Raw genomic sequence first — 20,892 nt, forward strand, 5'->3', positions numbered from 1 at the left:
ACCGGCCAAATCCCCCCAGCTCCCAGCACTGTACCTCAGGAAGATGCCATCTTGCACTGCTCAAGATGAGCAGTGCAAATTTATTAACTGGTTCACCACTTCATCAATGGAAAGTGGACATACACCAGCCTTTGCAGATTTGAGCAGATTTGCCTGAGCAGATTTGCCACATACTTCAGGCAAACTCACTGGTCAAGATAAACAGTTAAACAAATTTATTGACTACAAAAGATAGATTTTAAGTGATATTAAGTGATAGGCAAAAAGTCAGAGTTAGTTAGTTACCAAAAGAAAAGAAAATATATGCATACAGTCTAAATTCTCAACCCTATTAGACTGGGCAACATCTAGATTAAGCAGCTCTTCTGACCCCACTGGATATTGCAGTTCTTAATATACAGGTTTGTCCCTTAAACCAGGCCGGTCTCCTGTGTTGGAGTCTTGTCTTCTTCTGAGTGTCTTTGTTTCTTGCAGCATAGGTGGGAGAAGGAGAAAGGCCAAGGATGGGGTCCCTGTGTTCTGTTTTATACCCTCAGTCCCATATGCTTGGGGAACAGAAGTCCAGGCATGTCTGGGGGGCATTGCTGCGTCTCCAGGCAAGGTTGAGCAATCCCAGGTACATGGGCTATGTGGAGTCCCTGGTTGGGCCCCAGTGGAAGGGGGCTGATCACCTGCAGGGAATCCAGGAGGCCCAGGAGGTGCAGGAGGCCCTCCAGGAACAGTTGGGCCAGCTGGTAAAGGAACCTTGGTAAACCTCCTCAGGAATGGGTTTCAGAGGAGTGGTGGAGAGGCTGAGAGCCAGGGCCAGGAGGCCTGTGGCCGAGGGACAGACATGTTATGCCTGTTTGAGGCGTGGGCATATCAAGAGGGATTGTTCCTACTGGGGTGGGGGGCCAGGCGCCTCACCCAGGAGACAGAGAGAGGCAAGTTCTGGGGACAGTCCTCTGGGTGAGAAAACCCAGGTGGCTGCCGGCCTGTGGGCAGAAGGACCACATGCAGTGGACCCAGGCCCAAGTCAGAGGCTCCAGGTCCACCCTGGGGGAAGGGTGAGACCTGAGAGGGACCGAAGGGGAGCGAATGCAGCAAAGAGATGGGGAGCCTGCTGGGGCTGCCATATCCCAGGACACGTTAGGAGGCACTACCCCCTCAAAGGAGTTGAGGGTTGGACGATGGAGGTGCCTGGAGGGGGCCGCACTGGATTTGGAGAAGGCGACAGAGGCGGAGATGGCGGGGACCCAACAGGGAGTCGGGACCCAGACCATCGCAGAGCCGGTCGCCAATGGGGAAACTCAGACTGAGTGGGCCCAGCAAGAGGCTGGGGGCCAGGTGGTCCAGGAACAAGCCACCAAGTGGACCCAGACCCTGCAAGCAGGGGGTCCGGGAGACGCCGACCTACGGACGCGGCTGGAGGCCGCGGAGCTGGCCCGTCAGAAGGCAGAGGCCCAGTTCTGGGAGGTGACCTGAAGCTGGGAGGCCACCGAGAGGAGGTGTGTGAGCCTGGAGGGGTGACCCTAGAGTGCCAACTTTAGGGAGCCTGGGTCAAGAGGCCCCTCTTCCCCCAGGGGTGGGGGTTTTGAGGGGATGTGTGTGTAGCAGGGTGGTCACCGGCTCCGGCCTTAAAATAGCCCAGGAGAGGGCTGTGGCTGGGAGCAAGCAGTTCCCAGGCTGATTTGGGGAAGCAGGCTCAGATGTGGCCACGCCCCAATCAGGGCTCAGCTGGCCCTTATAAGAAGGCAGTGGGCCAGGAGCAGATAGTCTCCTCTAGTCATGGAGGGAGATAGGCCTGGCTGCTGGGGGAGTGTACCATGGTATCTGAGGTGAAGCAGTACTGGGGAAGGCCAGAGGAGCTGGGAGGCTCCAGACTGGAAAAGCCTCAGGCTGCAGGCCTGGCAGATGGCCTAAGACAGGGTACTGGGGTTGCAGGGGCAGCTCATGGGTAGGCAGAGACAGCAGGTCCAAACCCCCCTTGCCTGTGATGATTGGCTTATACACTGTAGCCTGCCCCAGTGTGTGGGGGCTCAATGGTGACTGGCAGTAGCCAAAGTCTGAGGTGAGGTGAGGATAGTGGGTGGGGGTTTCCCTGGGAGGGGGAGACCCAGATCTGTGGGGGTACTACCAATGGGCACCAGGGTCTGGGAGGGACATGGGGGGCCAGTGGCAGTGAGACACTGGCCTGCAGAAGGTGCTCTGGAGGCTGGAAGAGCTAATTCTCTGAGAGACCAGTAGCAGACACTGCAGGGGTGAGTCTCACGCTGTGACATAATAATCAATATCTTTATATCATTTCTTTGCTCACTTTTTATCCACAAAGTGCAGAATTATTGAAAACTTTCATCCCCCAAACATTCTGCAAGCTTCAGAAAGCTGTGCTCAGCAAAAGGCTATTTGCATTTGCTGTTTTCTATTAACATTAGCAATTTAGAAAATACTCCAAGCTCCTAAAAACAATCCACTGCTCCAGACTTGGTGCAATATATTCTATTTGCTTTGAGTTTATTTTATTCCTACCTGGTCAATATTTCAGGGGTTACAGTAGCATTACTTTCTGAATAAACAGGAGTCCTGGGGCAGATTAATTTATTTTTGTGTTAAGAAACTACAAAATTGTTGAAGGAATTGGTGCTATTCAAATTTCTAAACTGTTCTAAGATTGCTCTGTGGGCTCTGCTCTGTGATTTAATTTCTCAAATGTTTCTACCCCACTAAAGAGGGCACTAGGACCTGAAGGAATCCCTTAGTTCTGGTACAGTAAGTGTAGAATAAATATAGCACAGCACAGATGGCTAAGGCACAGGACAGCAGAAACAAGCCAAAGTGCTGCTAGAAACAAACTGCACTTTCAATTAATCAGGGTTTAAGTATCATTTTGTGTTCTGCCACAGTCCTTAATGATTCTCATGGAAAGCAGCCTATGAAAGCGTCACAGGGCAGTGGTGACACTCCACCCTTTGTTGCCAATGTTACAGCTCTGTAAGATCACTGATTCTTTGCTAATCAGTAATTCTAGATCAGCTTGCAACAAAGAACTCCTCACTCAAGAGGGAGTTACATTCTGTATTAATGTCTCCAGGCAGCAGCCATTCCCAGGCCTTCACCAAGTTCGAAGCCTGCGGGTTCCTGTTTTTGATGACCCTTTGGAGGACTTGTATAACTATTTTGAACAGTGCAGCAATGCCATAGAGGACACAGTACGAAGTGGTGGAAAATGCTTAGTTTACTGTAAAAATGGCCGCAGCAGATCTGCAGCAATCTGCGCTGCCTATCTGATGAGACACCAAAATCTCACGCTCAAGGATGCCTTTGAGGTACTGTACTTATGCTTGAAAGTTATACCTCTTATGTTTGATAAGAAATTCATTTCAAATTATGTTATGAATAATGACCCAATTCCTAAGACCACAAGAAATAAACAACATAGGAGACAGCATTCCTATCTGAAAAAAATAAGCACCTGGAGATAAAACTCTTTAAATTGCTTTACTGAACTTGGACACAAAGGAGTGCCATTATTGATAATACTGACAAAATCTGATGTAGTTTTATAGTTGCATTTTAGTGTCCTTAGCCCATTTTATTATATATAAAAGCAGGGCAAATCATGCTTTTTTCTTTTCCAATCTTATTCACAAATTGTATGAACATTTTCAAATGTATTCACTTGAAATCCTGTGAATATTATTGGACTGTAGTTTGTAAGCAGTTTAAGAATATTCAGCATTCCAAATTTGAGCTGTTATGATTGGACACAATCCCATGCTAACTGTTTGGTCCCTGACTGGACAAGGGAAGCTCTTAAAATTAGGCTTCTGGAACAAATACAATTACCAAGTCAAATCTTTTTTAAGAAAACACAGTAGAATAGTCAAAGAAAGCTGGCTGTTCCTGTGAACAGTCCTGATTGCATTTGCAAATCCATGGCAAACTAACATAAAATGAGGTGTAGACAGAGAAAGCCACTCAGTGGAAAAAATCAAGCAAATCTGTGCAGATATCACTTGGCAGTGTTAATCCTGATCTCCTTCATAGCAGTGTTATCTATGTAATAGCCAAACACTGCACAGAGACAATATTTATTGTTCCTGATAAACAGTCCCTTACATACTAATAATGCCTCAACTTTGATTTGGAATGCCCTCCAAGTGGGGCTCAGTCTATATGTGCTTTCACCCTTGGCCTTTATTAGACCTACCAGAAAAGTTACTAATTAAGATGATTGTCATGTTGATGCCACTTCACTAGGAACTGGACTAACCCTCACTTCCCTAGATACAACAGATCAGATTACTCAAAAAATTATAACATATATTCTTTGGCATATGTGAAATGTGCTTGTTTTGTATATTTTTGTAATTATTCCCACATAAATATCAAAATCAACTTTCTCAGAGGTCTTGGGGAGGGGAGAAATATCTTGCCTGATTTCCTGCACAATTTCTACTAGACATGCAATGTTTGTCACTTCTTCTAGACTGTGAAGACTGCCAGACCAGGAGTAGAGCCCAACACAGGATTCTGGTCTCAGCTGCAGAGATATGAAGAACATTTACAGATGCAGCATCAGTTGGGTCATTCTTCTGAAAAAATGATTTCTTCCAAATATAATTCTGATTAAATTTTTTTTTTCAAAGTTAAACACAATTGCTTCTGAAAGGCCTAGCAGGGCTGCAAAACCAACTAGAAGAACATAATACATCCAGCCTTCTCTATGTATTTTTGAGGTTTGCATGACATTCAGATTCTGCAGATTTAAAAAAAAAATTCTAACCTTTATGGGTGTGTCAAGGTTCCTCCCCCACTCTGAACTCTAGGGTACAGATGTGGGGACCTGCATGAAAAACCTCCTAAGCTTATCTTTACCAGCTTAGGTCAAAACTTCCCCAAGGTAACAAATATTACCCCCGTTATCCTTGGAATGGCCGCTACCACCACCAAACTAATACTGGTTACTGGGGAAGAGCTGTTTGGACGCGTCCTTCCCCCCAAAATACTTCCCAAAACCTTGCACCCCACTTCCTGGACAAGGTTTGGTAAAAAGCCTCACCAATTTGCCTAGGTGACTACAGACCCAGACCCTTGGATCTTAAGAACAATGAACAATCCTCCCAACACTTGCACTCCCCCTTTCCTGGGAAATGTTGGATAAAAAGCCTCACCAATTTGCATAGGTGACCACAGACCCAAACCCTTGGATCTGAGAACAATGAAAAAGCATTCAGTGTTTTACAAGAAGACTTTTAATAAAAAATAGAAGTAAATAGAAATAAAGAAATCCCCCCTGTAAAATCAGGATGGTATATATCTTACAGGGTAATTAGATTCAAAAACATAGAGAACCCCTCTAGGCAAAACCTTAAGTTACAAAAAAGATACACAGACAGAAATAGTTATTCTATTCAGCACAATTCTTTTCTCAGCCATTTAAAGAAATCATAATCTAACACATACCTAGCTAGATTACTTACTAAAAGTTCTAAGACTCCATTCCTGTTCTGTCCCCGGCCAAGACGACTACAGACAGACACTTTGTTTCTCTCCCTCCTCCCAGCTTTTGAAAGTATCTTGTCTCCTCATTGGTCATTTTGGTCAGGTGCCAGCGAGGTTACCTTTAGCTTCTTAACCCTTTACAGGTGAGAGGAGCTTTCCCCTGGCCAGGAGGGATTTCAAAGGGGTTTACCCTTCCCTTTATATTTATGACACGCCCCCCAAATCTCAGCTAGGGTGAAACACTGGCTGGGATTTCTTCCTGGAGCTCTAGGAAAACAGAGTTAATAAGACACATGCATCTCTAAATATACTACCAAGTACATAAAGACTAACAATATTTTCCACATCTCAAGGACGATTTTAACCAGTTGATTCTGGGAAACTTTCACGGGAGAGTGCATCAGCCACTTTGTTAGAAGCTCCTGAGATGTGTTGGATGTCGAAATCAAAATCTTGGAGAGCTAAACTCCACCGAAGAAGTTTTTTGTTAGTTTCTTTGACGGTGTGAAGCCACTTTAGTGCAGCATGGTCGGTTTGCAGGTGGAAACGCCGTCCCCAAACATATGGGCGTAGCTTTTCCAGAGCGTAGACAATGGCATAACATTCTTTTTCAGTGACTGACCAGTTGCTTTCCCTCTCAGACAGTTTTTTGCTGAGAAACACTACAGGGTGGAATTCTTGATCAGGTCCTTTCTGCATTAAAACTGCTCCCACACCACGCTCGGATGCATCTGTGGTTACTAGGAATGGTTTGTCAAAGTCTGGGGCCCTTAGTATAGGGTCAGACATGAGTGTCGCTTTAAGCTTGTTAAAGGCCTTCTGACACTTTCCGGTCCACTGAACAGCATTTGGCTGTTTCTTTTTGGTTAGGTCTGTCAGTGGGGCAGCAATTTGGCTGTAGTGCGGTACAAATCGTCTGTAATAACCGGCCAAGCCTAAGAAGGATTGAACCTGTTTCTTTGACCTTGGGACAGGCCACTTTTGGATAGCATCCACTTTGGCCTGTAGGGGGCTGATAGTTCCTTGACCCACCTGGTGTCCAAGGTAAGTCACTCTGTTTAGGCCTATTTGACACTTCTTAGCCTTAACAGTTAGTCCTGCCTCCCTTATGCGCTCAAGGACTTTTTGTAGATGTTCCAGGTGGTCTGCCCAGGAATCCGAAAATATGGCCACATCGTCAAGGTAGGCAACTGCATATTCTCCTAATCCCGCTAGGAGACCATCTACAAGTCTTTGGAAAGTGGCGGGTGCATTTCGCAGCCCGAAAGGGAGTACATTAAATTCATACAGCCCGAGATGTGTGATGAAGGCTGACCTTTCCTTGGCAGATTCATCTAGCGGTACCTGCCAGTACCCCTTGGTTAAGTCCAAGGTAGAGATGAACTGGGCCCGTCCCAGTTTCTCTAATAGTTCATCAGTGCGTGGCATTGGATAATTGTCTGGGCGAGTTACAGCATTTAGCTTACGGTAGTCCACGCAAAAACGTATTTCCCCATCTGGTTTGGGAACTAGAACCACTGGAGATGCCCATGCACTTTCAGAGGGGCGGATTACACCCATCTGTAACATATCCTGGATCTCCCGTTCTATAGCAGTTTTAGCTTGAGGAGACACCCGGTAAGGTTGGACCCTAATTGGGTGAGCATTACCTGTGTCAATGGAGTGGTATGCCCGTTCAGTCAGTCCTGGGGTGGCTGAGAACGTTGGCGCGTAGCTAGTGCACAGCTCCTGGATCTGCTGTCGCTGCATACGCCCAAGGGTCATGGAGAGGTTCACCTCTTCCACACCACCAGCACATTTCCCTTCGTAGTAGACACCTTCAGGCCACTCAGCGTCGTCTCCTCCCTGGGCTGTAAACTGACAAACCTTTAATTCTCTGGAATAAAAGGGCTTTAGAGAATTAATATGATACACCTTAGGCTTTCGGTTGGAGGTGGGGAATGCTATGAGATAATTAACAGCTCCCAGGCGCTCCTGGACCACGAATGGCCCTTCCCACGATGCTTCCATTTTATGGGCCTGGAGCGCCTTTAAGACCATGACCTGGTCTCCTACTTTGAAGGAACGCTCTCTGGCATGTTTATCATACCAGGCTTTTTGCTCTTTTTGAGCATCCTGTAAGTTTTCTCTAGCAAGGGCTAAAGAGGTTCGGAGGGTGTTTTGTAGGTTGGTTACAAAGTCCAGAATGTTAGTTCCTGGAGAAGGTGTAAATCCCTCCCATTGCTGCTTCACCAACTGCAATGGCCCCTTAACCTCACGGCCATATACAAGTTCAAATGGAGAAAACCCTAAACTGGGATGTGGTACAGCTCTGTAGGCAAAGAGCAACTGCTGCAATACTAGGTCCCAATCATTGGAGTGCTCATTTACGAATTTACGTATCATGGCCCCCAAAGTTCCATTAAACTTCTCCACCATGCCATTTGTTTGATGATGGTAAGGAGTGGCAACCAAGTGATTTACCCCATGAGCTTCCCAAAGGTTTTTCATAGTTCCTGCCAGGAAATTAGTCCCTGCATCTGTGAGGATGTCGGAGGGCCAACCTACCCTGGCAAAAATGTCTGCTAGTGCCTGGCACACACTTTTAGCCCTGGTGTTGCTTAGAGCTACTGCTTCCGGCCATCGGGTGGCAAAATCCATGAAAGTCAGTATGTACTGCTTTCCTCTGGGTGTCTTTTTCGGAAAAGGACCCAGAATATCCACAGCTACTCGCTGAAATGGAACTTCAATGATGGGGAGTGGCTGGAGAGGAGCTTTGACCTGGTCTTGGGGTTTTCCCACTCTTTGGCACACCTCACAAGACTGGACATAGGTAGAAACATCCTTGCCCATTCCCTCCCAGTGGAATGACCCCCCCAAACGGTCTTTGGTCCTGTTCACCCCAGCATGGCCACTAGGGTGATCATGGGCTAAGCTCAAGAGCTTGGCCCGGTATTTAGTTGGAACTACCAACTGTCTCTGAGGATGCCAGTCTTCCTGGTGTCCCCCAGAAAGAGTTTCCTTGTATAAAAGTCCTCTTTCTACAACAAACCTGGATCTATTAGAAGAGCTGAGAGGCGGTGGGTTGCTCCGTGCCGCCGTCCAAGCTCTCTGGAGGCTTTCATCTGCTTCCTGTTCGGTCTGGAACTGTTCCCTTGATGCTGGAGACATCAGTTCCTCATGGGATTGTGGACCTAGGCTTGGTCCCTTTGGAAGCGATATAGGGGATGGAGCTGTTTCTGTTGACTGTGAACCGCTCTCCGCTGGTGCACTATGTTGGGATTCAGGCTCCGGCTGAGCCTCTTGTGTAGGGTTATCGGCTGCTGCCAGTTCAGGTTCGGTGGGGCCCTCTGGTGTTGAGGTTGCAAGTACTGGATTCAGTGCTGACACGGGGTCTGGTGTTGGTTGTTTGGCTGGTTCCGGTTCTGGGACTGGTTCCGTCTGGGTCTCTGGGACTGGATCCACTACTGCTGTTGCAGACATTGGCCTGGGGTCCAGGTCCATCACCTCTGACTGGGTCCTGATAGAAGTTTCCGGAACAGAGCTAGGCCTCACGGCTTGTTTAGCCTGGTTGCGGGTGACCATTCCCACCCTCTTGGCCTGCTTCACATGATTGGCCAAGTCTTCCCCCAACAACATGGGGATGGGATAATCATCATAGACTGCAAAAGTCCACATTCCTGACCAGCCCTTGTACTGGACAGGCAACTTGGCTGTAGGCAAATTGAAAGAGTTGGACTTGAAGGGTTGAATCGTCACTTGGATCTCTGGGTTGATTAAATTGGGGTCCACTAAGGAAGCATGGATAGCTGACACTTGTGCTCCGGTGTCCCTCCACGCGGTGACCTTCTTCCCACCCACACTCACAGTTTCCCTCCGCTCCAAGGGTATCTGGGAGGTATCTGGGCCTGTGGACCTCTGGTGTGATTCCGGTGCAATGAACTGTAACCTGTTGGGGTTCTTGGGGCAGTTGGCCTTTACATGCCCCAGCTCGTTACATTTAAAACATCGTCCAGCTGACGGGTCACCGGGGCGAGGTGGGTTGCTGGAGAACGGGGTGGTGGGACGATAAGGGGTCTGGAGGGTTCTTTGGGAGGTAGGTGGGGCTTTGGGCGGCCCCCGGTAATAGGGTGTGGTCTGGGGTGGTCCCTTCTGGTCTCCGCTCCAACTGCGACCAGTTTTCTTCTTCTCTGCCACCTCCACCCATCTGGCTCCAATCTCTCCTGCCTCAATTACAGTTTTGGGTTTCCCATCTAGGATGTATCTTTCTATTTCCTCAGGAACACCCTCTAAGAATTGTTCCATTTGCATTAGGAAGGGCAAATTTACTGGAGATTCAACACTTGCTCCTGATATCCAGGCATCCCAATGTTTTACAATGTGGTAGGCATGTCGGGTAAATGACATGTCTGGTTTCCACCTTAGGGCTCTGAACCTCCGACGAGACTGCTCGGGTGTTATCCCCATTCTGACTCTCGCCTTGGATTTAAACAGTTCATACTTGTTCATGTGTTCTTTAGGCATTTCAGCTGCCACCTCAGCTAAGGGTCCACTGAGCTGCGGCCTCAGCTCTACCATGTATTGGTCAGTAGAGATGTTGTACCCAAGGCAGGCCCTTTCGAAGTTTTCTAAGAAGGCCTCAGTATCATCACCTGCCTTGTAGGTGGGGAACTTTCTGGGATGGGAAGTGGTACCTGGAGAAGGATTGCTAGGGTTTGTTGGTATATTCTGCTGGGCCTTTATCCTCTCCATCTCCTCCACATGCTTCCTTGCCTCCATTTCCCTCTTGTGGGCAGCCTCCTGTACCTCCTTCTCCAGCCGCATGAGTTCTATCTGTCTTTCATGTTCCCTTTGTTTTTCCTCAGCCTGAAATTTGGCTAATTCCAGCTGTAGTCGAGCTGAGGATTTGGCCATTCTAACCTCTCTGTTTTTAACTAACTTTACACCCGAGGTTTAGAAATAAACAAACAAAACTTGGCTGTAAACTTTTGCTGTGCTGGAATAGAGTACCTATTCTCTGATAGTGATTGTCAGCCTACAGAAAAAGACAATTCCCTTGTCTCTGCTCTGGGCCCAAATTAAAGCAAAAAACCTCCAACTACTTGGAAACCTGCTTACCCAGCCCAAAGAAGAAAAAAAATTTCTTTTCAAACCTGTGCTCCTTGTAAAACAAAAAAAAAATCAAAATCCTAAAAAAAAAACCCTGCCACTTTTGTCTCCAGGCAAATGGGTAGAGCACACACCCCCTATTTACTTTTAGGAAGAAAAGGAAAAAAAAAAAAAAAAAAAAACCTCTGGGTTGGAAGACTGTGAATTTCCCTGAAGGAGTTAAGTACCCTGCCTCCAGGCAAGAAAACCTGCAATTCACAAGATAATCCCCTTTTGTCTCTGCTTGGCCACAAAGCAGAGAGAAACCAAGCTGCTTTCAGTTTCAAAGCTGCCTTCTGGACTTCCTAAAAATTCCTTTTTAAAATCTGTATTTCTAGTTCAAAAAATCTCAACTGGATCTCAAAATGATTTCAGGTTAATCCCACCGCTGTGCCACCATGTCAAGGTTCCTCCCCCACTCTGAACTCTAGGGTACAGATGTGGGGACCTGCATGAAAAACCTCCTAAGCTTATCTTTACCAGCTTAGGTCAAAACTTCCCCAAGGTAACAAATATTACCCCCGTTATCCTTGGAATGGCCGCTACCACCACCAAACTAATACTGGTTACTGGGGAAGAGCTGTTTGGACGCGTCCTTCCCCCCAAAATACTTCCCAAAACCTTGCACCCCACTTCCTGGACAAGGTTTGGTAAAAAGCCTCACCAATTTGCCTAGGTGACTACAGACCCAGACCCTTGGATCTTAAGAACAATGAACAATCCTCCCAACACTTGCACTCCCCCTTTCCTGGGAAATGTTGGATAAAAAGCCTCACCAATTTGCATAGGTGACCACAGACCCAAACCCTTGGATCTGAGAACAATGAAAAAGCATTCAGTGTTTTACAAGAAGACTTTTAATAAAAAATAGAAGTAAATAGAAATAAAGAAATCCCCCCTGTAAAATCAGGATGGTATATATCTTACAGGGTAATTAGATTCAAAAACATAGAGAACCCCTCTAGGCAAAACCTTAAGTTACAAAAAAGATACACAGACAGAAATAGTTATTCTATTCAGCACAATTCTTTTCTCAGCCATTTAAAGAAATCATAATCTAACACATACCTAGCTAGATTACTTACTAAAAGTTCTAAGACTCCATTCCTGTTCTGTCCCCGGCCAAGACGACTACAGACAGACACTTTGTTTCTCTCCCTCCTCCCAGCTTTTGAAAGTATCTTGTCTCCTCATTGGTCATTTTGGTCAGGTGCCAGCGAGGTTACCTTTAGCTTCTTAACCCTTTACAGGTGAGAGGAGCTTTCCCCTGGCCAGGAGGGATTTCAAAGGGGTTTACCCTTCCCTTTATATTTATGACAGTGTAAAGATAATCTTCCAAATATGAACAGTATAACCAAAGCAGTATTATTTTCCCCAATCCTGTAAAAACCTACAACAATGACATGAGGTGTGAATTTCCTGATTCTCCATTCAGCTCAGTGGGGTGCTAACTTTAAAGCCTAATGAAGACTAAGTATTTAACTATTGATCATTTTAGCAGATGAAAAGGGGTAGGAGAGAAGCCCACAGGTGGTGGAAATTGCTGCAGGGAAAAAGGTACCGAGTGAAGCAAGGAAGAGAAATGAAGAGGGACAAACGGAACAGATAGGGAAGGGAAAAAAGTGGCCCTGTCCTAATGGTGAGCATGTTTTCCCTTTTGAGTGATTCTAAATAGGACAATAGGATGCTGAACAAATAACCTTTCATTACTACATACAGGCTATATTCTACCCTTGATCTTGGTACAAAGCTCCCAATGACAGCAGTGGGAGAACTACTGTGCCTAGAACAGTATATAGTTCAAATCTGTACCCCATCCATTGGGCAATAATTAAGAGTGCAATCTGGCCTCTCCACAAAATAAATTTGACAGCCCTCACCTACTTGTTCATGAGTAGGTCTAGAACTAGAATAGAGGGGCATTGTAGACCACAGGCTGAATACTGGCAGAGTTCTGTGTGGGATCTTACACAGCTACTGCTCATTCTATGCCTGAATTAGCTGAGCTTTTCCTTGTTTTCAGCAGTACTGAAATATCCATCACAATATTAAAACAATTAAAAGACACACAGGGGAAGAAACTGGCATTATAATGTAATCTCCATCCATTCTATTACCATTTACTAAACCAAATGAGATTTAACAGTCCCCAAACTGACTTTCTGAATAGATCACCAGGGTATAAAAACATTCTATATCACACATACAAAACAGTGTTTCTGTTAAGAGCCCTTATATGATTTCATAGGAAATATGTTATCTAGGTACATTGGAGACAGATAAAATTTACAACTTGTGCTACATTTTAAATTTAATCATGGGGCTCAGAATCAACAAAAGTAGAGGATTATTTTATTGAACTGTTTTAATACATTTGAAATTTAAAAAACAATTATGAAAGCTGTAAAACTGTCAATGTGAAATTTAATTTGGCATTGCTCAGCAAACCAATGTAATTTTTACAAAGGTTAGCTAATCTTTAATGACTAAATGCTTATACAATACAAAGGGTATTCCCAGCAGCAGAGTAACTTGAGATGAAAGTGCTAATGACTGAAAGTTACAACCATAAAATTACTGCAGAACAGAGCCACTGTGGAACAGTTTGAATTAGACAATTCTAATTTAGTGGGTTTTTCTTTTAAATCCACAACAATAAGTAAAAATGTAATCAATGATTTGGGAATAAGGCATCCGATAGATAATGCATCCCTTTATCAGCTGGTTTCTCCATTCCTGACTGTTTGCAGTATCCCTTGTATATTATATTTGTATATTTGCCATCCACTGGACAAGGATTTTAGTGTGTTGTGTTCTGCAATTTTTTTTAAAAAGTTCCACTACAAATCCCACATCCTAGACCAGTGGTTCTCAAAGTTATTTGATTGCGCCCCCCCCTGCTTTGTGTCTATAATAGTTTGTGACACTCCTGCCCCCTCTCATGCCACGGAAGTACTTATACCAATGTATGTGGCAGCAGTGCTTCACTTGAATAAAATTTTGGCTTCTTTGTTTTTCACTTGAGTTGTGGGGTTTTCTGTTGCACAAATGAGCCAGTGATCCATTGCAATAAGAGCAAAAGCAAAACTGATTGTGGTCCATGCTTACAATTAAATATCAGAGGGGTAGCCATGTTAGTCTGTATCCACAAAAACAACTAAGAGTCTGGTGGCACCTTAAAGACTAACAGATTTATTTGGGCATAAGCTTTTGTGAGTAAAAAACCCAAAAGCTTATGCCCAAATAAATCTGTTAGTCTTTAAGGTGCCACCGGACTCCTCATTGTTTTTACAATTAAATGTGCACATCACATCATAGCAAACAGATTAATATAGAGATGGCCATGACTTTTTATAATCCAATGCAAACTTAACAGAAATCCATGAAAATGCACAGAGTCATCTACAGTTAAATGCACAGTGCCTGATATGTCTGGAGGAATCCGCTTTGCTAGTTATTCATCGCTATAGGTAAAATGTGCACAGTAAGTGTGTTTTTGTGTTTTTGTGTTTTGTTCCCTAAAGCCTCTCACCCCACCCCAAATACATTCCACACACCCTAGGTGGGTGCCAGTTTGAGAACCTCTGTACTAGACATAATGTGAGTATCAATAAAACATGTCTTTAAGTGCAAATATAATAAAATTAACATTTCATTAATACTATCCATAACAACTTTAATTCAGAACTGCAAATCACACAAGGGTTAATTCTTATTTACTCTTAAAAGCTAAAACATTTTTAAAAAAATACAAAGCGAAGTATTAATAAAATTACAGTACATTTTACAACACTGTAGTTTTATTAGGCTGTGATTAGTTGCAGCATGTCAGTTTCCCTGTTTGAGCCAGTCAAAAATAGATTAACAATTACTCTTGGTTTGTTGTCAAGGTACACCATACATTATGGCTTCGTTTTGCTTGGTTTGTCAGTGAACAGGAAATCTCCATGTGGCAATATCTTTCCAGAAACTTAACTGTTTCGATTTTCAAAATATTCCCAGATGGAAGTATTAAAACATAGAACAACCTCAATACTGAGATAAAGACTGCAACCTGAACTAGAACACTCAAAATTAATTTATCTTTTTATTTGGATTGACAAGATGTTAACGTACAAACAATTAAAAAAATAAAAAGTTTACACATAATCTTTGGATGTCATGACTGTATCAGAATTTTTGGTGTAAATGCATGGCTGATGAGCTGCCTGGCCAGCTGAGTAGTCATACTTGCGGTCACTGTAATTAAGAAAAATGAACTGTAAGTAATTAAGTACTATACATCCACATGCTCTTTGACAAAATCAGTTTAACTGATCTAAGCAGGAGTCTTTATTTACGCTAGTTGCAATTTTTAACACAAATCAATAAGATAAAAAATGTAATTGGAAATTATCTTGGGTCCATGCTGTTGGGATCTCATGCATAGTGCAGAGCTTTAAATTCTGTACTAGGTTTCACTGAAGGACTTACTAAAATCAAATTTGAAAATTAGAGAGTCAGTGCATTGTGGGTCAGATCCAAAGCCCTATTAAGTCAACTGAAATTTGTCCATCAACTTCAGTGGCTTTGGACCAGGCTCAATATGCAATAGTATATCATGCTCAATGTAATACTGTCCCTCATTGGCTGTTCTCACACAGCTTTTTCTAATGTTTAAGTAAAGCATCATCTAACATGCTTCTTCCTTCTGTGCATCACCTTTTTTTAAAGGTTTACATAAATGTGGTTTATATGTACTTGGACCTGGTATTGCTTGGACATCTCAAGGGTGCACAGACCTGCTATTTCTGACAGCTGCAACCATTTCCCAGACAACTGCTGCATGTCTGACTTATTTCAAATAAAGATTATATTTTTCCAATGAAAAAGGATAAGTAGTCAGGCCAGAAACTTGATTTATCTGACATATTGCTAAACAAACCTTTCTACGAGAAACACGAAAAATCTCAGAATTTCTTAAGCTGTATCGGTTGCTTTGGGGGAAAAGGATTTTATTTTCTGCAAGATAAATGGAATTAGATCCTTTTAATGGTAGTGAAAATATGATTAGAAAATTATGGCACTACTGCCACAATACAAAAAAAAGTTAAAGATCTGTATTGCAGTTTTACCAATACAACAGAAGCTCTGCTCTTTGATTGCACAATTCAGGATCACCTCTAGGCACCAGCAAAGCAAGCACGTGCTTGGGGTGGCACAATTCCAGGGGCAGCATTCCAGCCATTTTTTTTTGTTTGTTTTTTTTTGCTTGGGCAGTTGCGCTCTCAGAGCTTGGGGCGGCAAAAAACCTAGAGCCGGCCCTGGCACAATTCCATTGTATGATCATTAGAAGCACCAACACTGCCCATAATTATAAAAAATATAAAACTGATTATTTTAAATTTTTACAAGCCAGTGTTAGAGGTCAGAAGGATAGGCGTAAAGAGTATATACATGTTTACATCACGAGTTTATGGCAAGAGTCAGTGTTGAATCGACAGTCCTAGCCTCTAGTTTTTGCATGTACACAATACAGAAGTGGATAATTGGGGGACAAACCCACTTTCTATGCATAAATTGGCACTGATTGAAGTATATCATTTATTTTGACCTTTAATATGAAGAGCTACCTGTGCATTCCTCTTTTTCCCCTTTTGCATGAACAAGTCAAGAAGATCCCACCAAGCATAGACAAAATCGATCCAGCCCAGCCTAAGTACAGTGCATCTCCTAGTTCATACCTGGAATATGAAGGATTTTATGGAAGCATCATACAACAGGATCACACATAGAAGGTTTAAAGCTTTCTCCATTATATTATTATATAGTTTGTATGAAGCAGTAATACATTTTACACTGTACTAGCTGTAAGATGTGCTAATTGTATAAAAAGCTAGCATCATTCTTGGTAAAGAATGTAGAGAATTATAAACCAGGCAGTTTAGTTTCAGTACCCAATTAAATGTTACATAATAGATGATGTGGCCAATAATGTAAGCATTTGTATCTCTGCTTAAGTGCTTTGCTGAATTAGGGATTTAAAGAACAAAAAATTAATAAGCAATATGGAGATAAAGGGGGATAGGTAATTGCTTAGAAATACTGAAGAGTTGGTCATAAAGGACAGATATTTACAGTGTCTGAGAACAGAACACATGGAGCAACAGCTTGAAGATAAAAGGGGGAAAAGGTTTACTGCACTTATCCACTTACATCTGGAGATTTCAGTATTATCTCTTCAGAGTAATAATTTTCTCCTACACAGAATTACCACTACAGATCCCCACTGTAGAAGACTAGTAAACAGCTAAGCAAGTAGTGTCTGGTCTAGCACTCCTACCAAGAAAATGTTTAGTTAAAAGTGTGAACTGATCTGAAAGTAGCAACCTTAAAAATCTCAAAGACAGCAATGTTATAGATGCATATTGTAGATATGGTTCTCTTGTTGTAATGCAGAAAACTTAGTTTCCTTCTAGCAAAGGAACTTCTGCCTATTCATACCAGGTCTGAATACAAATTCTCATCCAGTCTAGTCTTTGCTTTTCCAAGATTGCTTTACCCTTAGACTTCTCCTTATATTCTAATAACAGCTGGTGGATTTCCTGAAGGGCTTAACTCTATGTAGTCAACTGGAGTTCTCTTCACATCCAGCTTTTTCATATCTAACCTGGTATTACCAGCAAGTGGTAACAGTAAGGAGGACTAACCCTGAACATCAGTAATAAATAGTCAAGAATGACTGACTGGTTTAGTCAATCTTCCACAATGCCAGATACAAACCCATCACCCTTTTCTTCTTAATGGAGAGCTTAATGTTGTTATTTGTATGATAGCAGTACCTAGAAATCCCAGTCATGGATCAGGGCCCCACTGTGCCAGATGTTGTATAAACACAGAAAAAAAGACAGTCCCTGCCCTAAAGAGCTTGCAATTAGAATATAAAACAACAGATGGATATAGACAAATAGATGAGTACAAGGAAACAATGAGACAATATTGGTCAGCACGACATGCTGTGGTCTCGGCACACCTGCAGCCTAACCGCTGTCATGTTTTGTAGGCATCAAGGCAAAGGAGAGGTTGAAGGAGGAAGTTGAAGGAGGATAATGAAGTACAGTGGAACCTCAGAGTTACGGACACCTCAGGAATGGAGGCTGTCCATAACTCTGAAATGTTTGTAATACTGAACAAAGCGCAGTTCAGACTCCAGATCCAGCAGCTGACACTCCAGGCCCAGTTTCAGCAGCAGCTGAGCTCCATACTCAGCACCAGCATGAGTTTGCAAGCTTTCCCACTCAGGGCAGGGTGTGTGTGTGTGTGTAAAAACAGCTGTCCCCCTCCCCGGGGAGTGGGGAAGGAGTGAAAGCGGTGCAGATCCCAGTGCTGCTCCTGCTCTACTGGCTGGCTCCAGATGCCTTGGGCTGGCAGCCCCAGCGCCTTGCTGTTAGTGGCTACCCCGTGCACGGGGGTGCGGACAGGCATCCCAGATGTGCCTATCTCTAAGATGCAATACAGGCACAGTACAATATTTGCTTTTTTTTAAAAAAATTTTTGTCTCTGCTACTGCCTGATTGGTTTCACTTGGTGTCCCGTTGACTGGTCAGTCCGTAACTCTGGTGTTTGTATCTTTGAGGTTCTACTGTAGCTTTGTGGCTGTTTACAAGGAGCTTCTCCCAAGGGTAAGGGACAGCATGGGAGAAAGCACGAAAGTGCTTGTTTGAAAATTTAACAAGTGAGCTATGGCTGCAGATTGGAATCAGGAGCTGACCCTTCAATAATGAATGAGAGGTGATAGACAGGTTGGGGATAGGCATGGAAAGTGATGAGTCAGAACCATGCAAAAAATGAGGTGACATGTCAAAGTGATGGGTAAGGAGAATGATCTTTGCAGCAGCATTCTGAATGGATAGGAATGGGGAAAGATTGCATTTCTCAAGGGCAAAGAGAAGAATGTTGCAGTAATTGGGACACAAGATGATAGCTGAACTATGTGGACGGATAGGAAAGGCTGTATCCTAGTGGCGTTATGCTGAAAAAATCTGCAAGATTTAGACACAGCCAGGATGTGAGGACCTAGAGAGAGATCCAAGTTGAAGATGATGCCCAGATTACAGATGAGAGTGACTGGCAGGATGGTGGTGTTGTCTACAGTGTATGAAACAGGAGACAGTGGGAAGAGTTTCAGGGGGGAATTAGGAGTTCTGTTTTAGCCAGGTTGAACTTGAACTGACAGCTAGACACAAGCTGAGAGTTTAGTTTGGACAGAAGGAGACAGGTCCAGAGTACAGATAGCTCTGTGAGTAGTCAGCACAGAGATTGTAGTTGAATTTGTGTTTGTGAGACAGATTACCTAGCGATAAAGTGTAGAGGGAGAAGAGAACAGAACCAAGGACAGAGCCCAGTGGAACTCCAACATAATGTTAGAAAGGGATGGGAGAGAATCCTCTAAAGCAGTGGTCTCCAACCTTTTTACGCACAAGATCACTTTTTTAATTTAAGGGCAACCCAGGATCTACCCCATCCCTTCCCCAATGCCCCACCCCACTCCATCCCCCCCTCTCTCCGTCGCTCCCTCTCCCCCCCCCTCACTTACTTTCACCTGGCTGTGGTAGAGGATTGGGGTTCGGGAGGGGGTGCACGCTCGGCTGGGGCCGAGGGTTTCGCAGTGTAGGAGGGGGATCTGGGCTGAGCCTGAGGTACAGGAGGGGGTGCGGGCTCTGGGAGGGAATTTGGGTGTGGGAGGGGGCTCTGGGCTGGGGCAGAGTGTTGGGTCGCAGGAGGGGGTACAGGGTGCTGGCTCTGGGAGGGGGCTCGGGGTTGGGGTGTGGTCTGCTGCCGGGCAGCACTTACCTCCAGCGACTCCTGGTCCATGGTGCAGCGTGGTAAGGCATGCTCCCTGCCTGCCCCGGCCCCACGCCACTCCCAGAAGGAGCCAACGTGCCCCCGCAGCCTTTGGGGAGGGGCGGGGGCACGTGGCTCCGCGCGCTGCCCCTCTCGGCAAGTATCGCCCCCGCAGCTCCCCCGCAGCTCCCCTTGGCCGGGAATGGGGAGGCGTGGCCAAGGGGAGCTGCGGGGGGGAGTGCTTGCAGGCAGGAGCTTGTAGGAGTGCTTGCAGGCCCTGGGGGGTGGGAGCAGGGGTCTCCCTCCACGCACTGCTCCTGCCTGCAGGCACTGCTCCCACAGCTTCCCTTGGCGGGAACGGGGAGCCGCGGCCAAGGGGAGCTGCGGGGGCGATGCTTGCAGAGAGGGGCAGCGCGCAGAGCCACGTGCCCCCGCCCCAAGGACCGCAGGGGCATGTTGGCCCCTTCTGGGAGTGGCATGGGGCCGGGGCCGGCAGGGAGCCTGCTTTAGCAGCAGCCGCGCTGCGCCACAGACCGGGAGCCGCAGGAGGCTACACCCCACCCCCCGGCCTGAGCCCCCTCCCAGAGCCAGCGTCCCAAACTCTCTCCTGCACCCCAACCCCCAGCCTCCTCCTGGAGCCAGCATCCCATAGCCCCTCCTGCTCTAAAGGACACACAGAAGAATCAGAGAAGTAGAATAAAAAACCTGGAGAGGATGGAGTCATAGAAGCCAAGGGAGGACAGATTTGTGTTTTCTAGGAAACATAATAAAAAGTACAAATGAGATCCACACTATTCAAAAAGGAACAGCAGAGATAAGTTCTACAAAATATTGGCATTATCATCAACTTCAAGAACAAATGAGACAAAGTAAAGCTAGGGAGAAAGGGCTGATCGCTAAAGGAGCTGAGGAAAATTTCATTATGAGTTAGTACAAACTAATATGTATTGAAAAGCTGCTCACTGAAGAGGAGAAAGGCTTGGGGCTGGTCTACACTAGAAAGTTGAATAATGTAGCTGGGTCAACCTAAAGATGTGAAAAATTCACACCCTGGAGAGAGTTAAGTCAGCCTAAGCATCAGTGTAGAAAGCACTAGATTGATGGAAGAATTTTTCCATTGACCTAGTTACCCTCCTCTCAGAGAGGTGGATTTACTACAGCAAAAGAAGAGCTCCTTCTGTCGCTGTAGTGATGGTCTACACTTCAGCACTACAGAAGCATTTCTTGTGTAGACATAGTCTTGGACAAGTAAACTGGAAAAATATATCTACACAGAGCCAGCTGCTAACTCAAAGATGGGAAAAACTAATGAGTTTCCTGACTTCCTCCTACTCAAAAATATGTGTTGAAAACTGGTGAAAGGGTAATAAACATAAAGGTACATAAACAAAGGGTAATGATAAACAATGAACTAAGTATGAGGTGGGAGGGAGGGAATGAAGTGATCAGGGGGGCCAG

General features: G+C 44.9%; 2 protein-coding genes across 3 annotated transcripts in view; one reads left to right on the top strand and one right to left on the bottom strand.

Annotated features, from left to right (window-relative positions):
- Positions 1-2,794: 2,794 nt before the first annotated feature.
- On the top strand, positions 2,795-4,612 carry DUSP28 (dual specificity phosphatase 28; the record flags this gene model as incomplete). Its single annotated transcript, XM_084639845.1, has 2 exons — positions 2,795-3,305; positions 4,469-4,612. Exons 1-2 carry the CDS (start codon positions 2,958-2,960, stop codon positions 4,610-4,612), a joined length of 492 nt encoding a protein of 163 aa, XP_084495971.1. The 5' UTR covers positions 2,795-2,957.
- An 8,329-nt stretch (positions 4,613-12,941) lies between these two features.
- LOC311526372 (claudin-15-like) overlaps positions 12,942-20,892 on the bottom strand; it is a 39,029-nt gene continuing 31,078 nt past the window's right edge. For both annotated transcript variants that reach the window (XM_084639315.1, XM_084639316.1), the window contains 2 exons: positions 16,224-16,334; positions 12,942-14,850 (listed from right to left, as the gene is read on the bottom strand). In XM_084639315.1, the coding sequence (XP_084495441.1) occupies positions 14,751-14,850; positions 16,224-16,334 (211 nt within the window). In that variant the 3' untranslated portion in view covers positions 12,942-14,750. The remainder of the gene's footprint in view (positions 14,851-16,223; positions 16,335-20,892) is intronic.

Source organism: Lepidochelys olivacea (genome assembly GCF_965140295.1).
Source record: "Lepidochelys olivacea isolate rLepOli2 genome assembly, chromosome: 9".
Lineage (NCBI taxonomy): Eukaryota > Metazoa > Chordata > Testudines > Cheloniidae > Lepidochelys > Lepidochelys olivacea.